This window comes from Hermetia illucens, chromosome 3 (assembly GCF_905115235.1).
Source record: "Hermetia illucens chromosome 3, iHerIll2.2.curated.20191125, whole genome shotgun sequence".
Classification (NCBI taxonomy): Eukaryota; Metazoa; Arthropoda; class Insecta; order Diptera; family Stratiomyidae; genus Hermetia; species Hermetia illucens.
Genome location: NC_051851.1, coordinates 87,825,515 through 87,849,153, shown reverse-complemented (window position 1 = coordinate 87,849,153; position 23,639 = coordinate 87,825,515). Strand labels below are relative to the sequence as shown.

General features: G+C 43.1%; 1 protein-coding gene across 1 annotated transcript; it reads right to left on the bottom strand.

Moving 5' to 3' along the window:
• Positions 1 to 11,798: 11,798 nt before the first annotated feature.
• Positions 11,799 to 20,851, bottom strand: LOC119652932 (enteropeptidase-like). The gene is made up of 4 exons (XM_038057322.1): positions 20,691 to 20,851; positions 20,279 to 20,633; positions 12,449 to 12,603; positions 11,799 to 12,390 (listed from the first exon to the last, which is right to left on the bottom strand). Exons 1-4 carry the CDS (start codon positions 20,746 to 20,748, stop codon positions 11,990 to 11,992), a joined length of 969 nt encoding a protein of 322 aa, XP_037913250.1. The 5' UTR covers positions 20,749 to 20,851; the 3' UTR covers positions 11,799 to 11,989.
• Between the last annotated feature and the right edge of the window lie 2,788 nt (positions 20,852 to 23,639).

Below are 23,639 nucleotides of genomic sequence, written 5' to 3'. Positions count from 1 at the left end.
TTAACCTCTTGATACGGATTGGAGTAACTGAACGAATAAATGTGATTAAACCAGAACAATGAGCTAGCATGGAAATTATGAGTAATTGAAACATATTGAACGAGATTAGCAGAGCTGAAAGATTTTACATTACATCACATCTGAATGCTTCTTTGCTTCGAATTTATATATTTTATTCTTGTTGTTATTTTAGAGCCAGATACTAGATATTTTTACTCATAAAAATTATTATTTATTCTCTTATTGAAATCGTCATCCGACGGACCTCTCTTGAGTTGACTTGGTGTACATATGGATTTATATCAAACTATCTACTTTTTGTCCAGGTGGCTTAGTAGTTAAAACACTAAGCTGTCAAAATGAGAAGCCGCGATTCAAATTACACTGGTGACAGTGCGATTTGTATCGTGGATGCCATCGGCCCTGCTGTAAATGAGTACCTGATCCAAAGCAGGGTAATGACAACAGGTGAGTACAATACTGACTGCCATGCCTCCCACCACACCGTCACAGTGTCGAAACGCTCCAAGTGCTTTAAACCGCTTCAAGCCCTAGATTCAAATGAATTATAGCACCATCGATCATTATTATTATTATCCACTATAGTTATATCTTTAACTGTTATTGGAAAAATCCGCCGAACACTGCGCAACATTGTACTTCTTCATGCATGACTATATAAAAGCCCCATGGCATCTAGGGAAAGATGACTGTACTATGGAAACTATAACCACCCCCTCGAAACCCCAAATTTTTGGATCAAAGTTTAAAAACAGAAGTTACGATTACTGCCTTATGTTTATAATGCAAACCGGAGTATTTATTTGATTCTTGTTCTAGAAACCGAGCACCAAGTTACCAATTCGAACATAGGTTCCTTGCATAATTCCTACGTAATTGTAAAAATCTATCTCGGCCATAGCTTCGAATCAATGATATGGCTGGCATGCGCTCATGATGACTTTCCTCAAGACCAAATTCCTACTGGGCTGAACATGCCAACTACGCGCAACAGTCTTTTACGGTGATCATCACTACGAACAGACAAGTTGATATCATCTAATATAAGTGCATTAAATGTGCCAGCTCACAGTTAGCACGTAGGTCATATTTGATTAAAAAACCATGCCTATTTAACGGCCATGAAAGGGGTTGAATACTGTACAAAAGCGAAGAAGACTCAATGAATCCCCCTGTAAAATACTTCGCCGTAAGCGCATGGTACCCCCAAGTTAACGCATTGACAAGGTAGCATACCACCGTTTCATGGCGATTGCAGAAAATTATACTCTTGTAATTTTAAATCAATGCGATATAGACGTAGGACATCGGTTAGCCAGGTATGCCGGATGGTATCAAACACCATCCCCTGACTGGGAAAGCAACTAAATAAATCTCTTTAGGAGTTACTCGTCCTACAACTACCGAATAGGTAATGAGTTGCTCTTTGCAACTCTTTGATCCAATGTCGCAACGCTTTCCTCTCGATGTGCGCACTGATCCTTCCACTAATAACAAACGTTATGAATTTGTAGAGGTTTCGTGAGGTCTTTTGTCTGCAGAACCTTGCACCGTGTCCTTTTTAAAGACAAGATAGATCATCCGCATGGCGAGGCCTACGGGTCATGTATACTGGTGAACTTTATGAAGCAAAATTTATGCATCCGATCCAGGGCAGTAGTTCATCTAGCAATGTATGGCTCGTTGTCCTCTTCGGCTATATAAGTGAAATTTATGCCCGGCATGCTGATATGAAGGGTATCTTCGGCTCAGCATGCGGCGCGAATAAACCTCAAAATCCATTCAAATATTCGTTTGCTCCCGTTCCTGAGTTATCAGGACCAGAATTAGTGATTCGTTGCGTGATCTCAAAAACACGTTTGAACTGACTTTCGACATATTCTCATGACCGAGTGCATAAAATAAGGTTCTGCTTGAGTTCGCCCAGAATTTCCACAGCCAGCGCTTCACTGGATGGGCATAATTCCGGTAAACTCTCTGTACTTTATTCTTCCTCCTTCTGCCGGCACTGCAGTGCTAATTACGCCTCCGCCCCCATCTTCAGTTCGCGAAAACCTCAGGTCAAACGTCCTCCCTGATGAGGTCCAGCATTGTATCGTTGCGACTAATAAAGCGGTACTGGGCTGCAACCCATTATATAGTCACGTACGTGCATTCCGGAAAAAACGCGACGAAGCTCTGGTGCAAACGGTTGTACTTACCAGCTCAATTATAATTTCGTAGTAGGAGCACCTCAATTGTTTTCATCCTTTGCCCACGTTAATCTGCCGACGGGGTCGCCAAAGATTTTAGCGAAACAGTTGCAATACTATAAAACATCTGCACTTTCCCCATCGACCCTCTGAGGGCCCGCAGACATCTTCGGATGAAATTAAGGGAAATATTTAAGTGAATGTACTCAATGTGCACAAAATGTTACTCTTCTTTTCATATTTTGGCAGATATTGAGATCGAAAGTATTTTGAACCCTAGATGTCATATCCAGAATAATTTCTGTCCTTGAAAAAAGGCACTACATTCTGAATTCCCTCCTTTAGAGCCGAGTCAAACTAAAGTTCTGAAAGTGCTTATCGATGCCTTTCATTTGGTATTCTTCACGGCTGAATTTCATAACAAAAAGAATTGCTCCTCCTTCTGCATGTTCGGGATCTCCCCACATCCCCTTTCAACTCAATGTAACATGACGCCATTCATTGCATTAATGAGGGTACACAATTCTAATCTTTATACCAAACTACGTGTCCATAAGTAAAACCTTTTCTGAGCAAAATATTTAAAACAGACAGTTAGATAAGTAGATAGTCGTTTAGGCTGACCCAAAGTGAATCGATGTTAATAGGGATTTGCTTTCCATAAACCATTAAAAACATATCTTATGTTTAGAACTACGTATATATAATATAGGAAAAAGAGGAATCAAACATTGTAAACCCGAAACATTCGCAGAATCAGCAATCGAAAGTAGATTTCCCCGAAGTTGTCTACACTAGTTTTGTATACGAAGTAAATCGATTAGTAATGTAAGTTGATACGGCGCAATCCATGAAGCTAATGGAGAGTTTGAAGAGCGTACTCATATCAAGGAAGGTTTTGTGCTGCTGCAGCCGGGTTGGATAGTCCGCACGAGAAAATGTTCCTTACAGAAAAAAGGCCATACGAATTGAAAAGACATAGTTTCAAAAGCGATACAGCCACAATAGCGGTCGGGAGATCTAATTACGGATAACATTCCTAGTGGACAGTTTACAGAAGGTTAAGCTGGATGTGGTTGCCATTTACAGCTAAGCGCGCCATATTCAAGTCCCATCGGTTTGCTGAAATGTGTTTCAGCGGGGGGTTCCATTCCATGTCATAACCAGCAATGACGCCATTTCCTAATGCCGGACCTATGCACAGCCACTTCCACCTCCTCATCAACGTGTACACGTTTGTCTGGCTCTTAGGTGTTATCTGATCCTTACGTCAACGTAATTATTCTTCGAAATTTTAACAGGTCAGAGTACCCTCATAACACCATCTGGAGAAGTTTTAACGAAGGTATAGAGTTGTGAGTAACATAGGTGGGCACTTCCCATATGCTGCTCCTATATAGCAGCACAGAAAAAGCATTAGAACGGAACAGACTCAATTTGATGTTAGTGCTGTGTATGTTCAGTGAGACCGCGCGTGCCTCCTTCTCTAAATCCAAAAATAACATAGTTCATTGGACTTCCTCACGTCCTCCAATCAAGGCAGCATGAAAGACGGCCCTGATAATGAGCTTCGGATTTCAAATCAATCTGAAATTTTATCTCAATGCAGCACTTAACATTTTCCTCCATCGTATGTACCACTCTCCGTTTCTCCGAAATGCTCCCCCTACGTAAAACATGCTTGCGTAGTTACAGGTTGCACTCAAAACAATCATTTTCCCACTCATGTCGAAATACGTCAATCAAAGCTTTGCTCCTCTTGATAACAGTGCATATAGGTGGAACTTTACCAGATGCTATACGATGCAGAATTGTTGGCCCGTGCTCCTTTCATTTTTTCAGCTGCTAACCATTGTTGATAAGAAATCGACCATAGGAGCATCAAAAAGCCTACAATCACACACACGATCACGGAATCGTTGCTATTGACGGCAACTTGTGCTTCCCTTGCCAACGAAATTGTAGTTTTCTTTTTGTCTTGACACACTACACTGCACTCCTCGTATTTTTTCACAGCGACAGAAGTCCATGGAGTTACGCTCACTCCCGCTCATAGTCATCAGCTGAGGTTTCAGCTCGTTACATCCATCAATCCGCTTCCACGTTTTCGTTACAAGCCAGGTCTTGTAACTTCCTTACAGGACATGACCGAAAACTTCATCGCTACCAGATTTGCGCACAGGTTTGATGGTGATCATTTCATTTCTCGGATGGGTTTCCTCATAAATCTTTGAACCTTTCACCTTGGTTGTTATGATCAGCAAGGTGTTGCCAGAGCTTAACTTAGCATCCAGATCACCCATCAGCATCACAATATCATCGTCTGCGGGTAAATGTTAGGAGACAACATCCTCCCGCTAGTATGCAGCACTGCACAATTGTGATGCTTCTAACTTGAATCGAAATCTTGCACTCGAGATTCTGTCGCGGAATGTCATAAACAAAGTCCGACAAAGGGTTCATGTTAGCTGTTACCAGTCTAGTCAGCATTCCACCACCACACTTCGCATAAGTCCAAAATGTTCAAGTTATGCCACTAGAATTCCTGCTCAAGTTGTAGAAAGCGAACGTCATGTGGCCCTGAATACTATTATCGAAAACCGAGCGTACCTTCTAGAAACCAATCATAAACCGACTTCATCAGCCCAATCCGAGAAGTATTCACGTTTCGGTAGCAATAGAGTTTTAAAATTTGTAGGTCACTAGCCCAAAAATTGCTAGCCCCTTTAGTAGCAGAATCGGGGAAAAAGGGTTTAATCCAAAGCACGAGATACACAAGATGTTGTCATGGACACCGATAAGTTTGTGTGGCATGTAATCAAACACATTCTTTGGATTCAAGAAATTAATGTAGAGCGGGAGATTCTTCTCATCGCGATTCACCTCGGATATCAACCGGAAGTTCAGCAGTTCTTGGCAAACCCGGTTTACCCACGACAATTTGAATAATTGCACCAATAAGGTTATTCGAAATTCTCTCAAGTATTGTCTTGGTGAGGGATAACAACCGAATCGGGTGACAATTTAAACCTTTTTGTCCATCTGTTTTCTTTTTCCCTATTGGGACGTTTGTGTTCTATCATCCTGAATACGACCAATAAAAACCACACTATGCCCTGCGCAGCATATGTATAATAGTACATATTGTTATATGCGTTCTGGGTTCGTTTGGATTAAAAACACTATTTTCCGTTTTATTTACACACACACTTTATTTTACTAATTCAATTTAATCGCGGTTATACTAATTTCGCATGTATATCGTGGTCTCGAATATTCGCCGGATCTTTCCGCAGTCCGTGGAACCTGTTAGTGTGGAACTTGTCAAACTTGACAGTGTCAATTCGATTTGTCAGTTAGTGTTTGTTTTGTGTTTAGCGTGTTTACGACACTACCCCCCTTTAGTCCTTTCGCCCCGAAAGGGTGCCGCTTCTAATGTGTTGGGTCGTTAGCCGTATATGGTGCCAGACGGTCGATATGTACCACTTTCATCTTCGCTCTCGGTTTTCCGTGCCGTTGAATACGATAAACGACGTCATTGATGCGGGTAATCACCAGGTACGGCCCTTCCCACTCCGCTTGTAGTTTCGGTGATAAACCTTTTTGTCGTTTCGGGTTGTAGAGCCACACCAGATCGTCAGCCTGGAAACCTGCGGTATTAGCCCGCATGTCGTACCGTGTCTTCATGCGGTCGCTGGTAATTCGTAACCGTTTCCTTACCAAGTGGTGTACATAATTCAATTTGTTTTTCAGTTCGCTAACGTACTCCGACATGATGCCTGAATATCCCGGCGGTGTTCCGAATTTCAGATCGGCTGGCATCCGGATATTGTTTCCAAAAATTACTGTGGCGGGCGACTCCCCGGTTGTCGAGTGTTCTGCTGATCGGTAAGCCATCAAGAATATGGGAATATGGCGGTCCCAATCGCGTTGATTCTCGCTAACGACCTTGGCAAGATGGTCCTTGAGGGTCTTGTTGAATCTTTCGACCATGCCGTCCGATTGAGGGTGTAACGGCGTCGTGCGAGTTTTTCGGATTCCTAACAAGTTGCACATTTCGCTGAATATCTGCGACTCGAAATTCCTTCCTTGGTCCGAATGGATTTCATTCGGGACCCCATAACGGCTTATCCAATTGAACACCAGCTGTTCGGCAATCGTGGTTGCTTCTTGGTTCGGGATTGCGTATACTTCAGGCCACTTGCTGAAATAGTCCGAGATCACTAAAGTGTAACGGTTACCATCATTTGTTTCCGGGAATGGTCCTGCGACATCGATGGCGATACGCTCGAAGGGTACCCCCATATTGTAGAGCTGCATTTTTCCACGAGGTTTGTGCTTTGGGCCTTTGACAGACGCGCATGCATGGCATTTACGGCACCAGTCTTCAACGTCTTCTCGCGCGTGCATCCAGTAGAAACGCTCACGAACCTTCGCCAAAGTTTTGTTGACACCTAAATGTCCTCCGGTTGCGCCTTCGTGCAGTTCTGCCAGTACTTCCTTTACCCTGGAACGTGGAAGTAGTAGCTGCATCCGATGTTGCTGACCGTCCGGTGATCCCCATTTCCGCTTCAGGACACCATTTTCAATATGCAGGGAGTCCCATTGTGCCCAGTAGCTCTTCAACGTGGCGCTTTTGTCCGATATATCCGCCCAGGCAGGACGCTGGCTCTTTTCCTTCGCTGTAATGATTAAACCGATGTCCTCGTCGTCCAATTGAGCCTTTCGTATTTCTTCCGCAGACCATCCGATTTCTGGTTCCACCGCTAACGCGTTGACTCCGATTTCGGTCGCCTTATGTTCCGTCTTCCAACAATGTTTGCAATCCTGTGGACAAGGCCGTCGAGATAATGCGTCAGCATTGCTGTGGGTGCGACCTTTCCGATGTACGATTTCAAAGTCATAGGGTTGCAATCGTTCGATCCATCGGGCAATTTGTCCCTCCGGATTTTTAAAATTTAACAGCCATCGTAGTGCTCCATGGTCGGTCCGGACTATGAACTTCTGGCCATACAGGTATTTGTGGTAATGTTTGGTCGCCTCTACAACCGCCAATAATTCCCTGCGGGTGACGCAATAATTCCTTTCACTCTTTGACAGTACTCGGCTGTAAAATGAAATTGGTCTCTCCTCGCCGTCCACTTCCTGTGACAGTACTGCGCCTATCCCGATATTGCTGGCATCGGTGTCGATGGTGAAGGTTACTCCCGGTCGTGGATATTGCAGCATGGGTGCTTCGATTAGTTTAGCTTTGAGTGTATCGAACGCATTCTGGCATTGCTCGTCCCATTTGTATGGCCGGTGCTTCTCCGTCAATTGATGTAAACATTTGGCGATTTACGCGAAGCCCTTCACGAATCGTCGGTAATATGTGGCTAGCCCCAGGAAACTGCGTAGCTGACGTTTGTCTTTCGGTGTTGGCCAATCCTTTATCGCCTTGATTTTATCCGGATCGGTTTTAATTCCATCGGCAGAAACTGTATGGCCCAGATATTTTACTTCCTTAGCAAACAAGGTGCACTTCTTCGGGCTAAGTTTTAGGTTTGCAGATCGTAGCCTTAGGAATACTTCTCGAAGATTTTTCAGATGTTCCTCGAAACTCCGACCGATCACGATTATGTCGTCGAGATACACTAGACAAATTTGCCAGCTGAGTCCTCGAAGTACGCATTCCATCAGCCTTTCGAACGTTGCTGGAGCATTGCATAGACCGAATGGCATCACCACAAACTGCCATAGCCCCGATCCAACAGAAAAGGCAGTCTTTTCTCGATCGCTTTCCTCGATTTCCACTTGCCAGTATCCACTTATTAGGTCCAGAGTCGAAAACCGTACTGATCCTGCAAGTGTATCCATAATGTCATCGATGCGCGGCAGCGGGTAGTTATCCTTCTTAGTGACATCATTTAGTTGCCGATAGTCTACGCAGAATCGAGTGCTTCCGTCCTTCTTTTTGACCAAGACCACCGGTGACCTCCATGGACTATTTGATGGCTCAATGATTCCCTGTTTTTCCATGTCGGCCATCATTTTGTCGACTTCAGGTTGCTTAGCGAGTGGTAGTCGACGAGGTGCCTGCCGGATAGGCTTTGAATCTCCAGTGTTGATTCGATGAGTTACCAGCTTCGTCCTTCCGCGATCATCGCTGCTTTCGGCAAAGACGTCAGAAAACTCGTCCACCTGATTCGCTGTCTTCTGATATTCTTCAGCTGACAACCGGTTTGGTTCCAGAACCTCAGTAGATACTCGTCGCAATGGCACCTCAGCTTTCATTTCACTCGATTCCAGCCTCATTTATGGCTACTGGCCTTTCCGATGTGTTTAGGACTCTTATCGGTATTACATTGTCGACGCGTGGTTTGATCAGTATTCTTGCCAGCATTAGATTTTTGACGGCTGGCGTTTTCGTTGGCTCCACGAGATAGAACCTGTGGCCTTGCGGATTGCCGTCTATTTTTGCAGATATTAAACTTTCCGATAACGGTGAAATGGTCGTATTGCTGTCTATGATCACTCGCAGCCTTTTAGCTTCCATATGTGTGATTTCTATCAGAACTTCGACGTTCTGCCACTTAAGGAGTCGCTCTTTGAAGTCGAGTGAGAAGCCGTGCGCTTTGAGGAAATCCATTCCGATGATGCATTCGTCAGTAATATTCGCCACTAGGAAATCGTGCCTGAATTCCAGGTCGCCAAGCTGAACCTTTCGGTTGACCTCTCCTAGTACTGGTACTGCTTCCCCTGTCGCTGTTCTAAGCACGTAGTTACTGGATCCAAATAACCTCACATTCGCTATGTCTGGCCTCAGAATCGACTTCATTGCGCCAGTGTCGATAGTTATAACTCTCCATTCGCCGTTGATCCGTCCGCTTAAGCTCAAGTCATGATCGTTTTTGTGAAGACGGGCGATTATGATGGTGTTGTCGTCGGGGCCACAGATTCTATTAGCCAACTTCTGCCCCACGAAATCGGCTTTTACTCGTTTCCCGCTTCCTCGACGGGAGAGGCGGGAGAGGCAGAATTGCGCGCCGTTCGTCTGCGCATAGCTGCACAATGTTGGCAGAAGTATGCCCGTTGTGGCTTTTTACAGTCACGTTTTAGGTGACCCTTTTCTCCACAATTCCAGCATCTTGGTGCTCCTGCTGCCGATGACTCCTTTAAAATTTCGGCTCGTCGACACTCGCAGTCGTGAACCCGTTCTTCAGCTACCTCTCGAACTTTTGCAGCGGTTTTGCACTCCTCTCTGCTGGCTAGGTAGCGTAGGCTGTACGAGAGCGCCTGTTGGACAGAATTTCTCTGTTCGGCCATCGTCACGGCATGTTTCAGCTCGGGGTCTCGTAAAGCATTGATGAAAGCGTCGACTCCTTACACGGTGCGGCTTTCCGGACTCTCTGGGTAGCCAAGAAGTGCCAGCCTCTCGATATCCTGGGCAAGTTCCTGAAGTGTTTCACCAGGCTTCTGCACTCGTCCTCGTAGCTGAGATCGATAGACGGAGATTAGGTTGCTGTCACCGTATCGAATCTCCAAGGTTGTGATAAGAGCACCATAATGCTTCTGTTTCTCGGCAGGAAGTGTTTGGAGGATAGCGGCTGCTGGTCCTTTTAATGCCAATACCAACGCGGTCGCCCGCTCCTCATCGGTCCAGCGGTTATGAATGGCGGCTGCTTTGAATTGCGTTTTGTATACGCCCCATGGAATTTGTTCGTCGAATATTGGGGCTTTCAGGCTCTTTACCGCTGCTCGTTCAATTGTCACGCTACCATTCTGCTGTATTCCCTCGAGCCGCTGGGTTAGTTCCTTGATTCTGTCATCAACTTCCTCCTTGAGCTGCAACATTCGTTTGTCGCCTTTCTCGATTTTGTCATTTAGGCCTTCTTCCGTTTTCCGGATTTCCTCGCGGACTTCGCAGAACCTCGAATCGATTTTCGCCAGTTGATCGGTAATAACCGTCGTCTTTGTTGCCTACTCCTCGAATCGTTGATTCATCGACACAGTTTGTTCTTCGAGGCGTTGATTTATCGATGCTGTTATTGATGTTGATTGCTCCTCGAATCGTTGATTCATCGCTGATGTTATTGAATTTATCGATACAGTTTGTTGCTCGAGTCGTTGATTCATCGTCGATGTCATAGCTGACAGCATTTCCATTATTTTGTCGGTTTTGGTTGGTGCCTGCTCGGGGGATTGTTCAGTTTCCGAGTCATCCAATAATTCTTTCGCTTCCGGGAATTCGTAGGTATCCGGGTCGAATCCTTCGTTCGTGAGGGCTTCTATTAATTCTTAGGCTGGCTTTATTACCTCGCGTCGGCAATCCTCGTTTCGCGAGCTCAGCCTTTAGCTCACTCACCTTAAGCGAATAAATATCTCGCGGCATTTCCGACTATTTACACTGCTCTGTTTTTAATCCCACTTCTGACACCAATGTTATATGCGTTCTGGGTTCGTTTGGATTAAAAACACTATTTTCCGTTTTATTTACACACACACTTTATTTTACTAATTCAATTTAATCGCGGTTATACTAATTTCGCATGTATATCGTGGTCTCGAATATTCGCCGGATCTTTTCGCAGTCCGTGGAACCTGTTAGTGTGGAACTTGTCAAACTTGTCAGTGTCAATTCGATTTGTCAGTTAGTGTTTGTTTTGTGTTTAGCGTGTTTACGACAATATGAAGGAAATCACAACTCTTCAGCACCGCATATGAACCCGCCTAAAAAGAGAAATCTGTACGCAGCCATTGGAGTGCTCAAGGGAGTGTCGATGGACCTATAAACTGATCCCTTTCAACGACTGCTCGGAAAGCAGAATGGAATCAATTGTTATATAATTGCATCCAGTTTCTTGTGGGATCTGGAGAATACCTCAACAGATTTAAATGGGAGACTTTAAATACAACTCTAATGTCCGAGGTTCAGGGATGAAAATGGAAACCTGGAATGAAGCAACCGTTAATTGGTGGGACCGGAAAATAAGGTATAAAGAGAAGGTTTTTATGTTAGGAGGATCATATTGTATTGCTTCCAAAGATTGTGGAGATATAATAGCGTACATAGTTTGAAAAGGTGATCGTTTTCATAATCTTAGTAAACATTGTCCAGGCATTAAAAGATAGTAGCAACTCATATATATTATCATACCTGTGAAAATCCACCGATATCGTCGATTTACATAATCAGTATCTCAGCTTTATCAACAACAACCAACGCCAATAGACCAAAAGAAAACACGCATGTGCTCAAGATATCAGGGCAACTCTACTCTACAAATAATTTTCAAACCCTTTTGCCAGAACATTAAAATTATCTAAGCCAATGCCCTAGTTTCACAGCTTTTAGAGCTATTTATCAATCAAATCACTACCTCATAGTAATTTTCGATAAGACAGCCTCTACCACACGCTGGCAAATCAAATTCAGGAAACACGATAGCACTTTTTATTAATGCATCCGCATATCTATGGCATCGTTGTTTACTTAGCAAACTAGAGCCACTGTCGTATCCGCTTTGGAGACCATTTTTTCTGCTGCCTTTGAGATAAAGACGTTTGATATTTTGAAAATCAATTCAATCAGTAAAAACGCACGGATTTTGTATAATTTCGTAGCCATTATCGCAATTTATTGACATTTTAGAATGTAAACCTTTCTGTAAAATAAACAGTACTACTATTGAATAGCGAACTCTGAGTATACTTAAAAATGCTATCTTCTATTTATAATTGTACAAAATAGATAAAAATTAATGTGTGCTCTCAATACCCCATGAAATTTAACACGCTTACAAAGAAAGAATCGTATTGATCCAAGTCAAAAATGATCCAACTTTCACGTAAACCCCTGGATAATCCCCAGATTCGAATTCTTCAGATGTGAAAATATATGAATTAAGACCAATCACGATATATTTTCCATTGAAAAAGGCCATCAATGGTCCCCCAACGTCGCTCATGCAAGTATCGCCAAACTCATCCCAAGCACAAAATTCTGAGGCGCCAAATTCAGCTCCTTTTCTATGAAAGAGTATCTCACAATCTTGAGGCGCCAACGGTATAGATGATAGCAGTCGAACATCGAACTTCCGATTGTTATCCGTGTCCTCTACCCGTTTACACATATGGTAATGCATTTCACGGAAATTATAGTTGTCATCGATGGGGAGGCACACAGGCTGAATGTAGTCTAGAACAATTTCCAAATTAGCAATTTTCTGATCAATCCGAAATATACGCATGTTTACCAGTGAATGTAACCTTGTTGGCTAGTTTTATAATCGCAATGTCCTTCGTTGAATGCTGATAAACCTGTTCAATTCCAACACGGGTATAGTTTGAGTCGCCCCTCTGTGATTTTTCGGTTATCCACGTTGCTGGATCTCCCAAACGAACGCTGTTCCTGAGGATGAAACATTAAAATGTAAAAGAAACACGTATACGTGTATAGAGGCATTGGTTCGAACTAAAATGTCACGAACATAGGAACAAAGACGCGCTTCTACCTTAGGTGGCTTTCAAGTCAAGAAATTTCCTTCACTAACGGGAGAGGATAGGAGAAAAGGAATTTGAAAGTTTAAAAGACCCCTCCCCCCTGCTATCGGTCGGTTAAACCTCTTCTTCTTCGGTTTTTTCCAGTGCAGACCATAAGCAGCCTGCTTCACTTACCCCTGACATCGATATGCCAAGCCGCCCTAAGGTAGACTACTTTGCTACTTCATTACAATTTCCACGTTCCCCAGGACCCCCAGACGACGACCTCTCAGATAATCTTTCAATATACACAACATATCACACGGCACATGCAATGGATTTTCCGGCGTGAGCAGCATCTCTTCATATTATTTAATTTCATTTATAACCTTACACCTTATCTCAATCACCCCAACCATGACCCCCATAACAGCACCGACTACTTCCCTACCCTAAAACCGAACCGTTTTCGGGATGAGTTCCCGGCAACACGTGTTCTCTTCAGCGAACCTGCTTGTAATCAACTTTTCAAGTACCTTCATAGTTCTGTCAAGCATAAAGATTGGTCGGAATGCAAACGGCAGTTCAGCGTCTCCTTTGAGCTTCATCATTTTCCAACAACTAGAAAAAATCCCTCCTCTCTTTAAGCAAGTATTGGTGGCACACCAATTTGGGTAACTCAACACGCTGGCTGTTGTTATCAGGTATATAACTGTATCTATCATCGGGTTACATGGATTGTGCGAAACCTGTCAGGAATTAACATATCACGGTTGTGTAGTTTCTGAGAATGGGTCCTTAAAATAATTGACTCCTTTAGAACCAATGCACTCCTCCCCTTTACAACCAATCTTAAAACTAAGATCTACTCCGAAAATATAATTGTGCCCTCTCTTTGGCGTGAGGAACCCCCTTAAGATTAACGTGGATTAAATCCAAAATAACAAAGCCCTAGTGTTGATGGGATCGCTTTCAGGGCTCTCTTCTTAGTAGAAACCAAGAAAGCTTGCATTGAGCCTGAAGCCAGGTAGGCCTATACTGCATATCGATTAAGTGCTCTCCGAACATCGATGGGGCAAGGCTCTTATATGAGAAGTAGGAAGGGAGTCTAAATAAATAAGCAAATCATGTCATTCGCTGCGGTTCAAACTGAATGAGGCCAAGCGAAGAATGGCCAGTGAATACACAGACTTATCCCGAAGGTCAGAATAGTTCTGATTTAACCCCGTTGCTAGGCGGGCAAGGAGGATACGGGAAGTACCTCGTTACTGCGCTAGAGTCCACATAACGATTAAAAACCTGGTAAGCTACATGTATGAGTCACGTTCACCATAGAATGCGATAGTTTAATCGGTGAAATGAATGCACAGGTGATTATACAATAGCAGAGAATGGAAGCTACTGCAGTTAACACCGCGAAGCTAATTCATCTAGGATGAACAGTTAATAACTGAGCAGCCTGGTGGGACCCTGCTGTATGTAATAACCTTTATTTAAACAGATATCGATATAAAAGGTATTTCGAAGCCTAGCCGCCATATAGTGGCAGCTTCTTAATTTTTTTCAGATTTTTCCATTGGGTAGTTTCAGAAAATGGGTCCGTGAAAGAATTGATCACTTTCGCATTCCCCACCTTTCCAACAAATAACCAAAGTCTTCGGAAAGTGCTAATCGAGACCTTTCATTTGATACCCCACATGACTATATTTGGTGAAAAAAAATACACCCTCATTTTGCATGGAACCTTACACAAAAGATATATCCTTCGCTGACATCTTTGGAGGGTGACTGTCCATCCAAAGTTGAATGACTTGAGTGATGGTGTAAAATGTTAAGACAGAAGCACAAGTGGAAGGCAGAAGATAACTGAAAATCTGAATGGAACACTACCTGCCAATCAGACGTTACCTCGTGCCTACACCCTGCGAAGTAGCGTGACCGAAAGCGGCTACAAGCAGCATTTCGCTTTTTTTTGTGTGAAACAAAACCTTATGAAAATCGATTCAATGTCTATCTGTCCGTCTGTCTGTCTGTCTCATCCGATTTACTCGGAAACTGCTGAACCAATTGTCACGTACGAAATTACATATGGCACCATTTTGTGTGTGTGTTGAAAGGGGGGGTAAAATTTTTTTTCACAGAATATGGTCATGTGTGGTATCAAATGAAAGGCCTCGATTCGTACTTTTCGAAACTAACCTAACTGTGATATTGCTTGAAACATAGAGGAGTGAGCGCTCAAAATGTGTGCCGAAAAAAGGTCTCGTTCTCAGAACCTATCCAGCCGAAAAACCTGAAAAAAATCACAATGGTGCATCTATACGAAATCTAGGCCTCAAAATCTATCCAATTCCGATATCTGTTCAAATAAAGTTAATAATAGCATATTGTTATATTTTAGAAATTTAGCCGAAAACCCCCCTTAATTTGCTTTAAGCGCACATTTGTATGTTTTCGTGCACGAGGTAAAGTTGAAATACGTGAAGATGCGTCAGATCAATTTGGATGAGCAACTTTTGTTTGTCTAGGATTAGCAAAATATTCCTGTCCTTGATATATATGTACATATGTATATCTGGATTTGAGCAATTAGTGAAGGAATATTTTGCATTTTGAACTATGTACGAATAGAGAACCATGTACAGGGAGCTTTTCACATAATGTAAACACAAAACCTTTTGCCCGTAGTGCCCGTGGTTTCGGTATCCCACCTTGTTTGTTTCATCATAAGCGTATAAATTATAGTGTCCCAAAGCAGCAAAGTTTGCACCTAGACTGGTTTAAGCTAATGCATCTACACTTGTTCCGGGATAAGATTAATAAAGGGCCCAGGCTTTATATCTTGTAGGATGTCAGAGGAGAGGGCAAAAAGGAACGGGATATGCAACCATCAAAAGTGAAGCGGCAGAATCCGTTGGAAAGGGAAGAAGCAAACGATACTGCAAGTGATATGGGAACGCTGAGAGAGGTTAGTTTGGAGAAAAGTATCTTTTCATTTGCAGTGTAGAAAGCTTGAGCAAAACCAGTGTAGGTAGGATGCACTTCCTCCCGTACACAAAGTTGGTAAAGTGGACCAGGCTAGAGGACAACCAGTCGCTGACTTATCTTTCCACGATTTTAGGATTTTGGAACAGGAGGAGAGGAGCGAGATGCGACGGTAATTCTCAGCAAGAGTGCGATTGCCGCATTTGCAAGCGAGGGTGTGTTCTTTCCACAGGCTTAGAAAATGATTCTCTTCGATGCTCTTGTCGAAAAAAATAGAGAGAGCCATCGTGACCGGGGGCAACATTGGCGTCAAGGTTGAAGTACTTGACAAGGAAAGGGGGAAGAAGGGGATTGACGAAAGATGAAGGCAGGCTGTATCCACTCGTTTGAGAGAAGGAGAGGAAAGGTAAGAAATATAGACGGTAAAAAGTAAATCGCAAGATAGTTGGGTGGAGTTAGCAGAGCAGCCACAGAGTTTAATAAAAGGAGAAGATAGCTGGACGGGATAATGGAAGTTCCGAATGTAAGATCAGAATGGATTGAAGTTTCAGTGAGGCTTAAACACTGGCCAGATATTCCTTTCTGGATTCATGTATTAAAGATTTGATAGAAAAACGCAGAATTTAAATAAAAACAAATTCATCATGGTTCCCAAAGGCCGGAACTTTGTCCCAGTAGTAAATTTTTGACGAATTTTAAACCAAATTTTTGACGGTTTTAAACCAGACTTGGTAAAGGCACAAGGGCTTGGGGGAGGACGGGACGTAACAAGGAAAGAGATCCGATAGAAAGGAATAGAAGGTGCGCAGTGCTTGGTCGCGCATTAACCAAGAGGAGAAGATGATTGCCGTAAAAGCTGAGTTCAGGTCTTCAAAATTCGCCTTACGAAAGTTAGATTTGGCAGGCTTCCTCACGACAGAGGAGTGGAGCATCAAACTCGAAACCCAAATGACGGACGTCAGGAGCAACGTAAGAGCAGGCATGAGAGGATTGGGGCAAACATCACACAAAAGGTTGGAGAGGATAAAGACAACAGTGCGATTTAAGTAATTTCTGCAAATGTTCCTCAACCCTCCCGTCCGCGCCAAAGGGACATTACAAAACCTGACTGACTGTATGGCGAATCGATGAACATAAGGATGTTGATGGGTTCGAGCAGGAGTAAGAACACCGTTAGCGTGGAAAATTACGAGAAGTCGAGCGTAATGTACGCCGTTGCAAATAGAATTCTAACATTGCGCTAGTGAATGCAGTAGAAACTGCCGCGAATAGCAACAATTTTACCAAAGTATACTGCTTGACGAAATAATTTGCAGATGATCGCAATAGTCTCTGCGAGGGTCGTTCATCCATAATCATGAACAGATAAGAGAAGGAGCAATTTACCCCGACTAAAAGTCGGGGAATATCGGCAAGTTGGAGTTCCCGCCAACTGAGGACGACGGACAAATACTGCCACCACCAAGTGTAGAAGAAACAGTCCGTGCAATTCATCGGCTTGAAAATGATAAGTCGCGAGAAGCGAATGGGATTACAGCCGAATTGGTGAAATATGGAGGCGTTCAATTACACCAAGTGGTTCATCAACTTGTGCTCAGGGCGTGGGAAAGCGAATCCTGCCTGACGATTGGCAAAGAGGCGTTATCTGTCTCAGACATAAAAAGGGAGATATCACACAGTGCAACAATTATAGAGGTATCACGTTGCTGAGTACCGTCTATAAGATATTCTCCGCTATCTTGCTAGGCCGCATAGCGCCATACGCCTAGAACATCACTGGCCCATACCAAAGAGGCTTCACCCCAGACACATCAGCAATAGATCAGATTTTCTCTGTGCGGCAAGCGATGGAAAAACTGTTGGAATATGGACAACAGTTGCACCATCTATTCATCGACTTTAAAGCCGCCTATGATAGCATAGCCAGGGTAAAATTGTACACGCCATGAGAGAATTCGGTATCCCGACGAAAGTAATAAGACTGACTAGGCTGACCCTGACCAATGTGCGAGGTCAGATAAAAGCAGCAGGATCACTCTCAACACCATTCGACATCAACAACGGTCTACGACAAGGGGGATGCCCTATCATGCGTCCTCTTTAACCTGATCCTCGAGAAAGTGATCCGTGATGCTGATGTAAATGTAAGAGGTACGATCCTCTTCAAGTCCACCCAACTACTGGCCTATGCTGAAGATATCGACATCAACAACACCCAACCACCCACCCACCCCAACAAGACCCACCCGAGACGTACAAGCTGCCTTCATCCAGATCGAGCAGGCGACGATAGGTGCGAGATCTTGCGTTGCGCATCAATCAAGGCAAGACAAAGTATATGGTGGCAACCTCAGCACCAGAAACCAACCAACCAACAACATCAAACGGCGCTGGTCAAACGGGAAGAATAAAGATAGGAGAATACAACTTTGAGGCCGTTGATAATTTCACCTATCTAGGGTCGAAAATCACAACCGCTACGATGATGAAATCCGCGCACGGTTGTTGTCAACCAACAGAGCCTATTTCAGTTTACATAAACTGTTCCCCTCGAAAACTCTCAACATAAAGTCAAAGCTCTTACCGTACAAGACTATAATCTTGCCAGTCCTCAGGCATTCCTCGGAGACTTGGGTTCTTAGCAAGACAAATTGCGAACTCTTGGCCGCGTTCGAGAGAAGAATCCTCCGAGGGATTCAGGTTGTGGATAAAATCCGGCTCAATAAGTTACGGTGGGCGGGTCACTTAATCCTTATGGATGAGGATGATCCTGCCCGGAGAGTCTATAAGGGCAATATCTATGGTAGAAAAAGAAGACGAGGCAGACCCTGCCTGAGATGGAGCAATGGCGAAAACCGGACAGCTTTTAGGGATATCAAATTGGTGGACCTCGGCGCAAAACCGGGATATCTGGAGCTCCTTATTAAGGCAGGCCTAGACCGCATACCAGTTGTTGCGCCGTTGATGATGATGATAAAAAGTCAGACCGCCACCGTAACATGCGAATAATAACTAATCCTCCAAATAGAAGTAAAATCATCTTAGGAATTAAAGCTCTCAAACAGAGCGGGTTTCATCGCAGGTCCTGCTGTCCCTGCACAGCTGTTACTTGCAGTAATTTGTAAATTCTAGCGACCTGAAATCCTTCCCAGAAGAGGAAGAAAGGAGAATAATTATTAATATTCAGAAGAAGGGCACCCTTTTTCCTCCTCCGAAAGAACATCTCGGAGCTTCACCAACAGAGAGGAGTCTAGTAACTATTCTGGACCCTCCTGTATTGACCATATTAACACCCTTCGGATCATTGTGGAACAGTGGGTGGAGTTTAGATCACCACTCCGCCTATTCCTAAATGAATAGCTATTAACGGAGCGACATATGATTGCACAAAATGTCACATGTGGCGTGGTGCAACACGGCAGGGTCCACCAGGGTTTCATTTTAGCATATTTCATGCTATCCGGCTGGAGGACGTGGAAAAGGATCATCGAACTCTTCCTCTTTGCATAAATAGGTAGAACGGAAGTGGCAGTAGATAGGTCACACATCAAAAAAGGGTGGAAAACCCGTTACGAGCTATGCCATGCAATGACACCCACTATTTCAGGACGGGGGACGATGGCGTTTGGTGAAGTTGCTGCCCTATGCCCCATTTAAGGGTACTATACCTCGATACACTACTTGAACTCAAATAGTTAAATAAGTTCAGTTAAATCTTGAAAAATGTAATGTAATCAATATGATAATGATAAAATAGCACACACCCACTCCAATTTGCTTGTCCCTAATTATCCAACAGTGGTTCGTAAGGAACATCCCAATTTATATAGAACATGAGATACCAGAATAAAGTGAGACCTGATAGGTCGCACTCCAATAACAGCTGAAACAGAGAGGCAGTATTGATTTGACGCGATACTCCTGACTGTTTTGGATTATAAAGTCATTATGCGATGGAAGTTCAGCAGCCTTGGATTTAAAATACGATTGATTGATTCTAATGACATGTCGGGAATCAATGTACAACCCCCTCTCCCCCTCCCCCCAACTTTCAAAACTGTTTAAACAGCAGGTAAAGAAGTAATTGGCCTTAGCCAACCCGAATACTCATTTAAACATCCTCCAACCTCTAGTTTTAGTACAAATGCCGACCAATGTGGACCCTAAGAAAACCGTTTACTTGGGGCAGTGTAAGGGGAAACACCCATTGCATTACTCGTTACAAAAAACATATATTTGAAGTGTTTCATCACAAATGTAAATGATATCACAAGCAAAATTTTATTTCAGTCTTATGGGATTTTTTTTTCTGTTACTCCAACCCACAAATGGAACTCTTAACTAAACTGAAAATAATCAGCAGATTACGTAGCTTTATCTAACTCAACTATTCTCTGGCAAAGTAATTACTCTGCAGAAGCCTTCAATATTACAGCATAAAGTAATATTCTCTTATGTAGAAGGTAGGTTACTGAACAAGATGATTTCATATTATAATGGTCAGACAATAGTAGTAACCTTCACCACTAATACGTAAGGCAATCTTCCGATTCGTGTTTAATTTGCAAATGATGCCATTTTCAAACTCAACCCTTCACTATAAATACGTAAGTACTTACGTAATCCAAAATGGATGTGAATTGTGTATACTCGAAACGGTTGTAAGGACATGTTGATCACCAATCAAAACACCCTTGCTCAGAGTTTTCCGCTTGTCCCTTCGCAACGGGTCGTGGTGTTCAATCACAACAATCCAAGGGACAGTTGTATTCAATTTTAACAATCCACATTTCGTCCTCGGGCTGAGTAACTCCTCGATTTTCCGCTCACGGTCAGACTTTGGATTATCAAACCCGAATCCAGTTAATGTCGACGCACTGCCTAAATCCGTTGTCAGGCTTTCTTCTGGGCCTTCGGTGGTGCTTGAACGATACCGCCGCCATTTCGAAAGTCTAGTTCGGTTCACATCGGCGGCTGTTAATAAAAATTTCAAAATAAAAAGGAATAATTAAAGTCACTATCATTTCATACCTGCAATTTCACCGTAGAGCACTACAAATACAAAAATTAAAAAAAATATTAACTTCATTGATGATGTCTCTTAAAATACCGACGCGACGCTTGCAAGCACGAAAACCCAACTAACGGCCAAATTCGCGAAATCAGCTCACCACATACGAGCTTATTCGAGAGATGGGCATAAAAGTTGATAAGGATTTATTTGGATTATTGTTAAAGTACCGCTGATAGCAAAATCTTTGTTTACTTCCTATAAATACATCAATCAACATTCGCTTAGATTCAGTTGAATTCGAAATAAAAGATTGTTGCTCAAATCATTGCTGCTCATATACTATATATGTATCAATATTCACTCGCCAAGATTGGATTGAACATTCGGTGGAAAACGACCAGAAGGCCGATTGAAACAACGAGCAATCAAGCAATCAAAGAAGTCAGTGACGGTAATAAACAATGAGACAATCAGTTGGTGAGCCATGTATTCACAAGTACATGATCATGAGTTTCGGCAAAGTCGACTAGTTCGTGACAACGTACAATCGAGTTTCCTGTAGAGCGTAAATAGCAATGTGGCTTTTCCGAAGGGCTCTTCGGAGTTCCTCCGCCTTTCCAGAGGGGTACCAATATTTAGTGTGCAGACACCTGTTTCTTTTGCGTGGACTAATTTACTTGCACAAGGCTATCGAACGGCTCAAATCTCATGATGTCGGATACCAGTCGACTCAGCTGTGAACGAGTACCTGAGTCAAATCAGGATAATAATCTCGGGCGAGCACAGTACTCACCACATTTCCTCCTACCGGAAACAGTGTACCGTTATAGTCTTGAATGAAATGCTCTAACATGCTTCAAGGCCCTGATCTAATTGGATTGTTGAGCCAACAATTATTTTTATGAATTTAATTACCTCCTGACGCCGTCCAGCCTCAAGAATACTTGCTCACTTCTTGGCAGGACCAAGGCCCCTCCTGCCGCGTCGAATGCGCTAGCATTATCTCGAGGGCTATTAATCAAAGTGACCGTTGCTGGTTTTTAATAATAATAATAATAATCGTTGGCGCAACAATCCATGTTGAAGTGTGTTAGAGCACTTCATTCAAGACCGTAACGGTACTTTAGGAGGCAATGTGGTCAGCATTGGGCTCATCCGAGATTATTATCCTGATTTGACTCAGGTACTCATTCACAGCTGATTCGACTGGTGTCCGACGTCAAATCACGATACAAATTCCACTGCCACCAGTGAGATTTGGACCGCGACCTTCCTTACGACAGCCTTGCGCTCTAATCACTTAGCTATTCGGACCGGGGTTTTAAAAACACTTAATGCATTTTGTTAGGCCTGTCGCGGGAACTGTCACCAACAGAGGTCAGAGGATTTAGTAGTAGTGGAGGAACTTCAACTATTTTTGTTATACCGAGGATAATAGAAAATATGTTGCGTCAAACCCTCTATTTTTAATTGGGCATGGGATCGGCATTGTATATAGATAACATCGCACTTTTAATATATTGCGTCTTTACCGCATTGAGATAGTGATTTCCCTGAGAAGTGGAGATTCAAAATTCACTGAAAGTATTCCCTGGGGTAGAAATCTATAAACTCCTAATTTCGAAACATCCCTGCAACAGAACCGTTATCCATTATCGTTATCCTGCGATAAGAGCGATCCTATTGGCAACGATCTTCCACTATTATATCAGGGCAAAAGTTGGATGCTTACTTTCTTCAATTTGCGCGAGAATTCAAGCGTTACAACCTTGGCATTCTAGAGTTGAGTGAGGTTAAATGCGGGGGGGGGGGGTGCTACTTTCTCCTTTATGACACTGTGCTATTCTACTCTAGATATTCAGGCTGAAGGAAGTGTGAATACCGCATTCGCGGATCGATACCTACAGCAAATGCAAGACGCAGTCATATTATTATACTTTCAAGGCGGGTTTGAATAAGATTCTAACTCCAGATCCCTGTCCAGAACGAAGAACACACAATGAGGTTTGTAAATTTCCGCCTCGTTCGCACCGTCTCGCAATTAGTGGCATATTGTTTCACTACAAAGCTTGCCAGTTAAGTTTCAACCGATCGGCAACATACAGCAATCAAATTGACCATATTACGATCAGCAGTAAATATAGGGGATGTGTGTAACAAGAAAGTAATTTTTCCCGGAGGCTGGTAAGGAAAACTAAAGTTGCCACAGTTAGCGATAACTTCAAAACCTATATCGCGAAAGTGTGGAGGTTCTGCAATCTGGAACGATCAAGCGAAGATTCACCCGAGCTCCACACTTAAGTTAGCGCAGCAGCAACTGGTCCTGTGAGCAACGTTAGCAGTCAACTCCTCACCCACAATGAAGTGCAATTGAGACGGTATAAGGAGCCCTTCAACACGAACTGTGGAGCTGTAGTGCAAACTTCCATAATACCCTGCACCACCTTCTAGTTGCAATATATCTATTTGCGCTTCTTTCAATGAATAGGGCAAAATCTTGAGCATTAAAAGCAGTATTAATTTGTAAGGTACACACCTCGAGGACACGGCAAAATGGAACCAATAATTGAGGTACAAAGCAACTATATTTTGTAGGCTTTGATATCAGAAGAATTAGCTGAACACATAAACTGTATAAGAGTAAAGTGAATATTTAGTTACGATGTACTCGTATTCTTCCTCCTTCCTTTATGGGGTAGAGGGGCTCTGCGCAGTGGCAGTCGTGAATGCTAGTCAAAAATTAGTATTTTTTTCTACAAAAACCTTCGTTTGATAACACATATTCCGCAATATAGTCAGTAGCTCCGTTGGGAATTTTTAACTGTTAATCCTGGCTTGGCCTTATCGAAAAATGTTTCCGAGTAATATCGAAAAGAGTTTCTCTTGATGCCCACTTGACTTTTTTTGCGGTGAGCCCTTTAGAACAGCTTATAAAAATGGGAACAAGGAGTGCTTATCCAAATACT

Excerpts from the sequence above, each read along its gene's own strand:
- LOC119652932 (XM_038057322.1), bottom strand. The coding sequence starts at position 20,748 with ATGAAGTTAATATTTTTTTTAATTTTTGTATTTGTAGTGCTCTACGGT. Across the intron at positions 20,634-20,690 it reads GCTCTACGGTGAAATTGCAG|CCGCCGATGTGAACCGAACT; the intron begins GTATGAAATGAT and ends TTTTATTAACAG. Across the intron at positions 12,604-20,278 it reads TCACATCCATTTTGGATTAC|GAACAGCGTTCGTTTGGGAG; the intron begins GTAAGTACTTAC and ends TTTCATCCTCAG.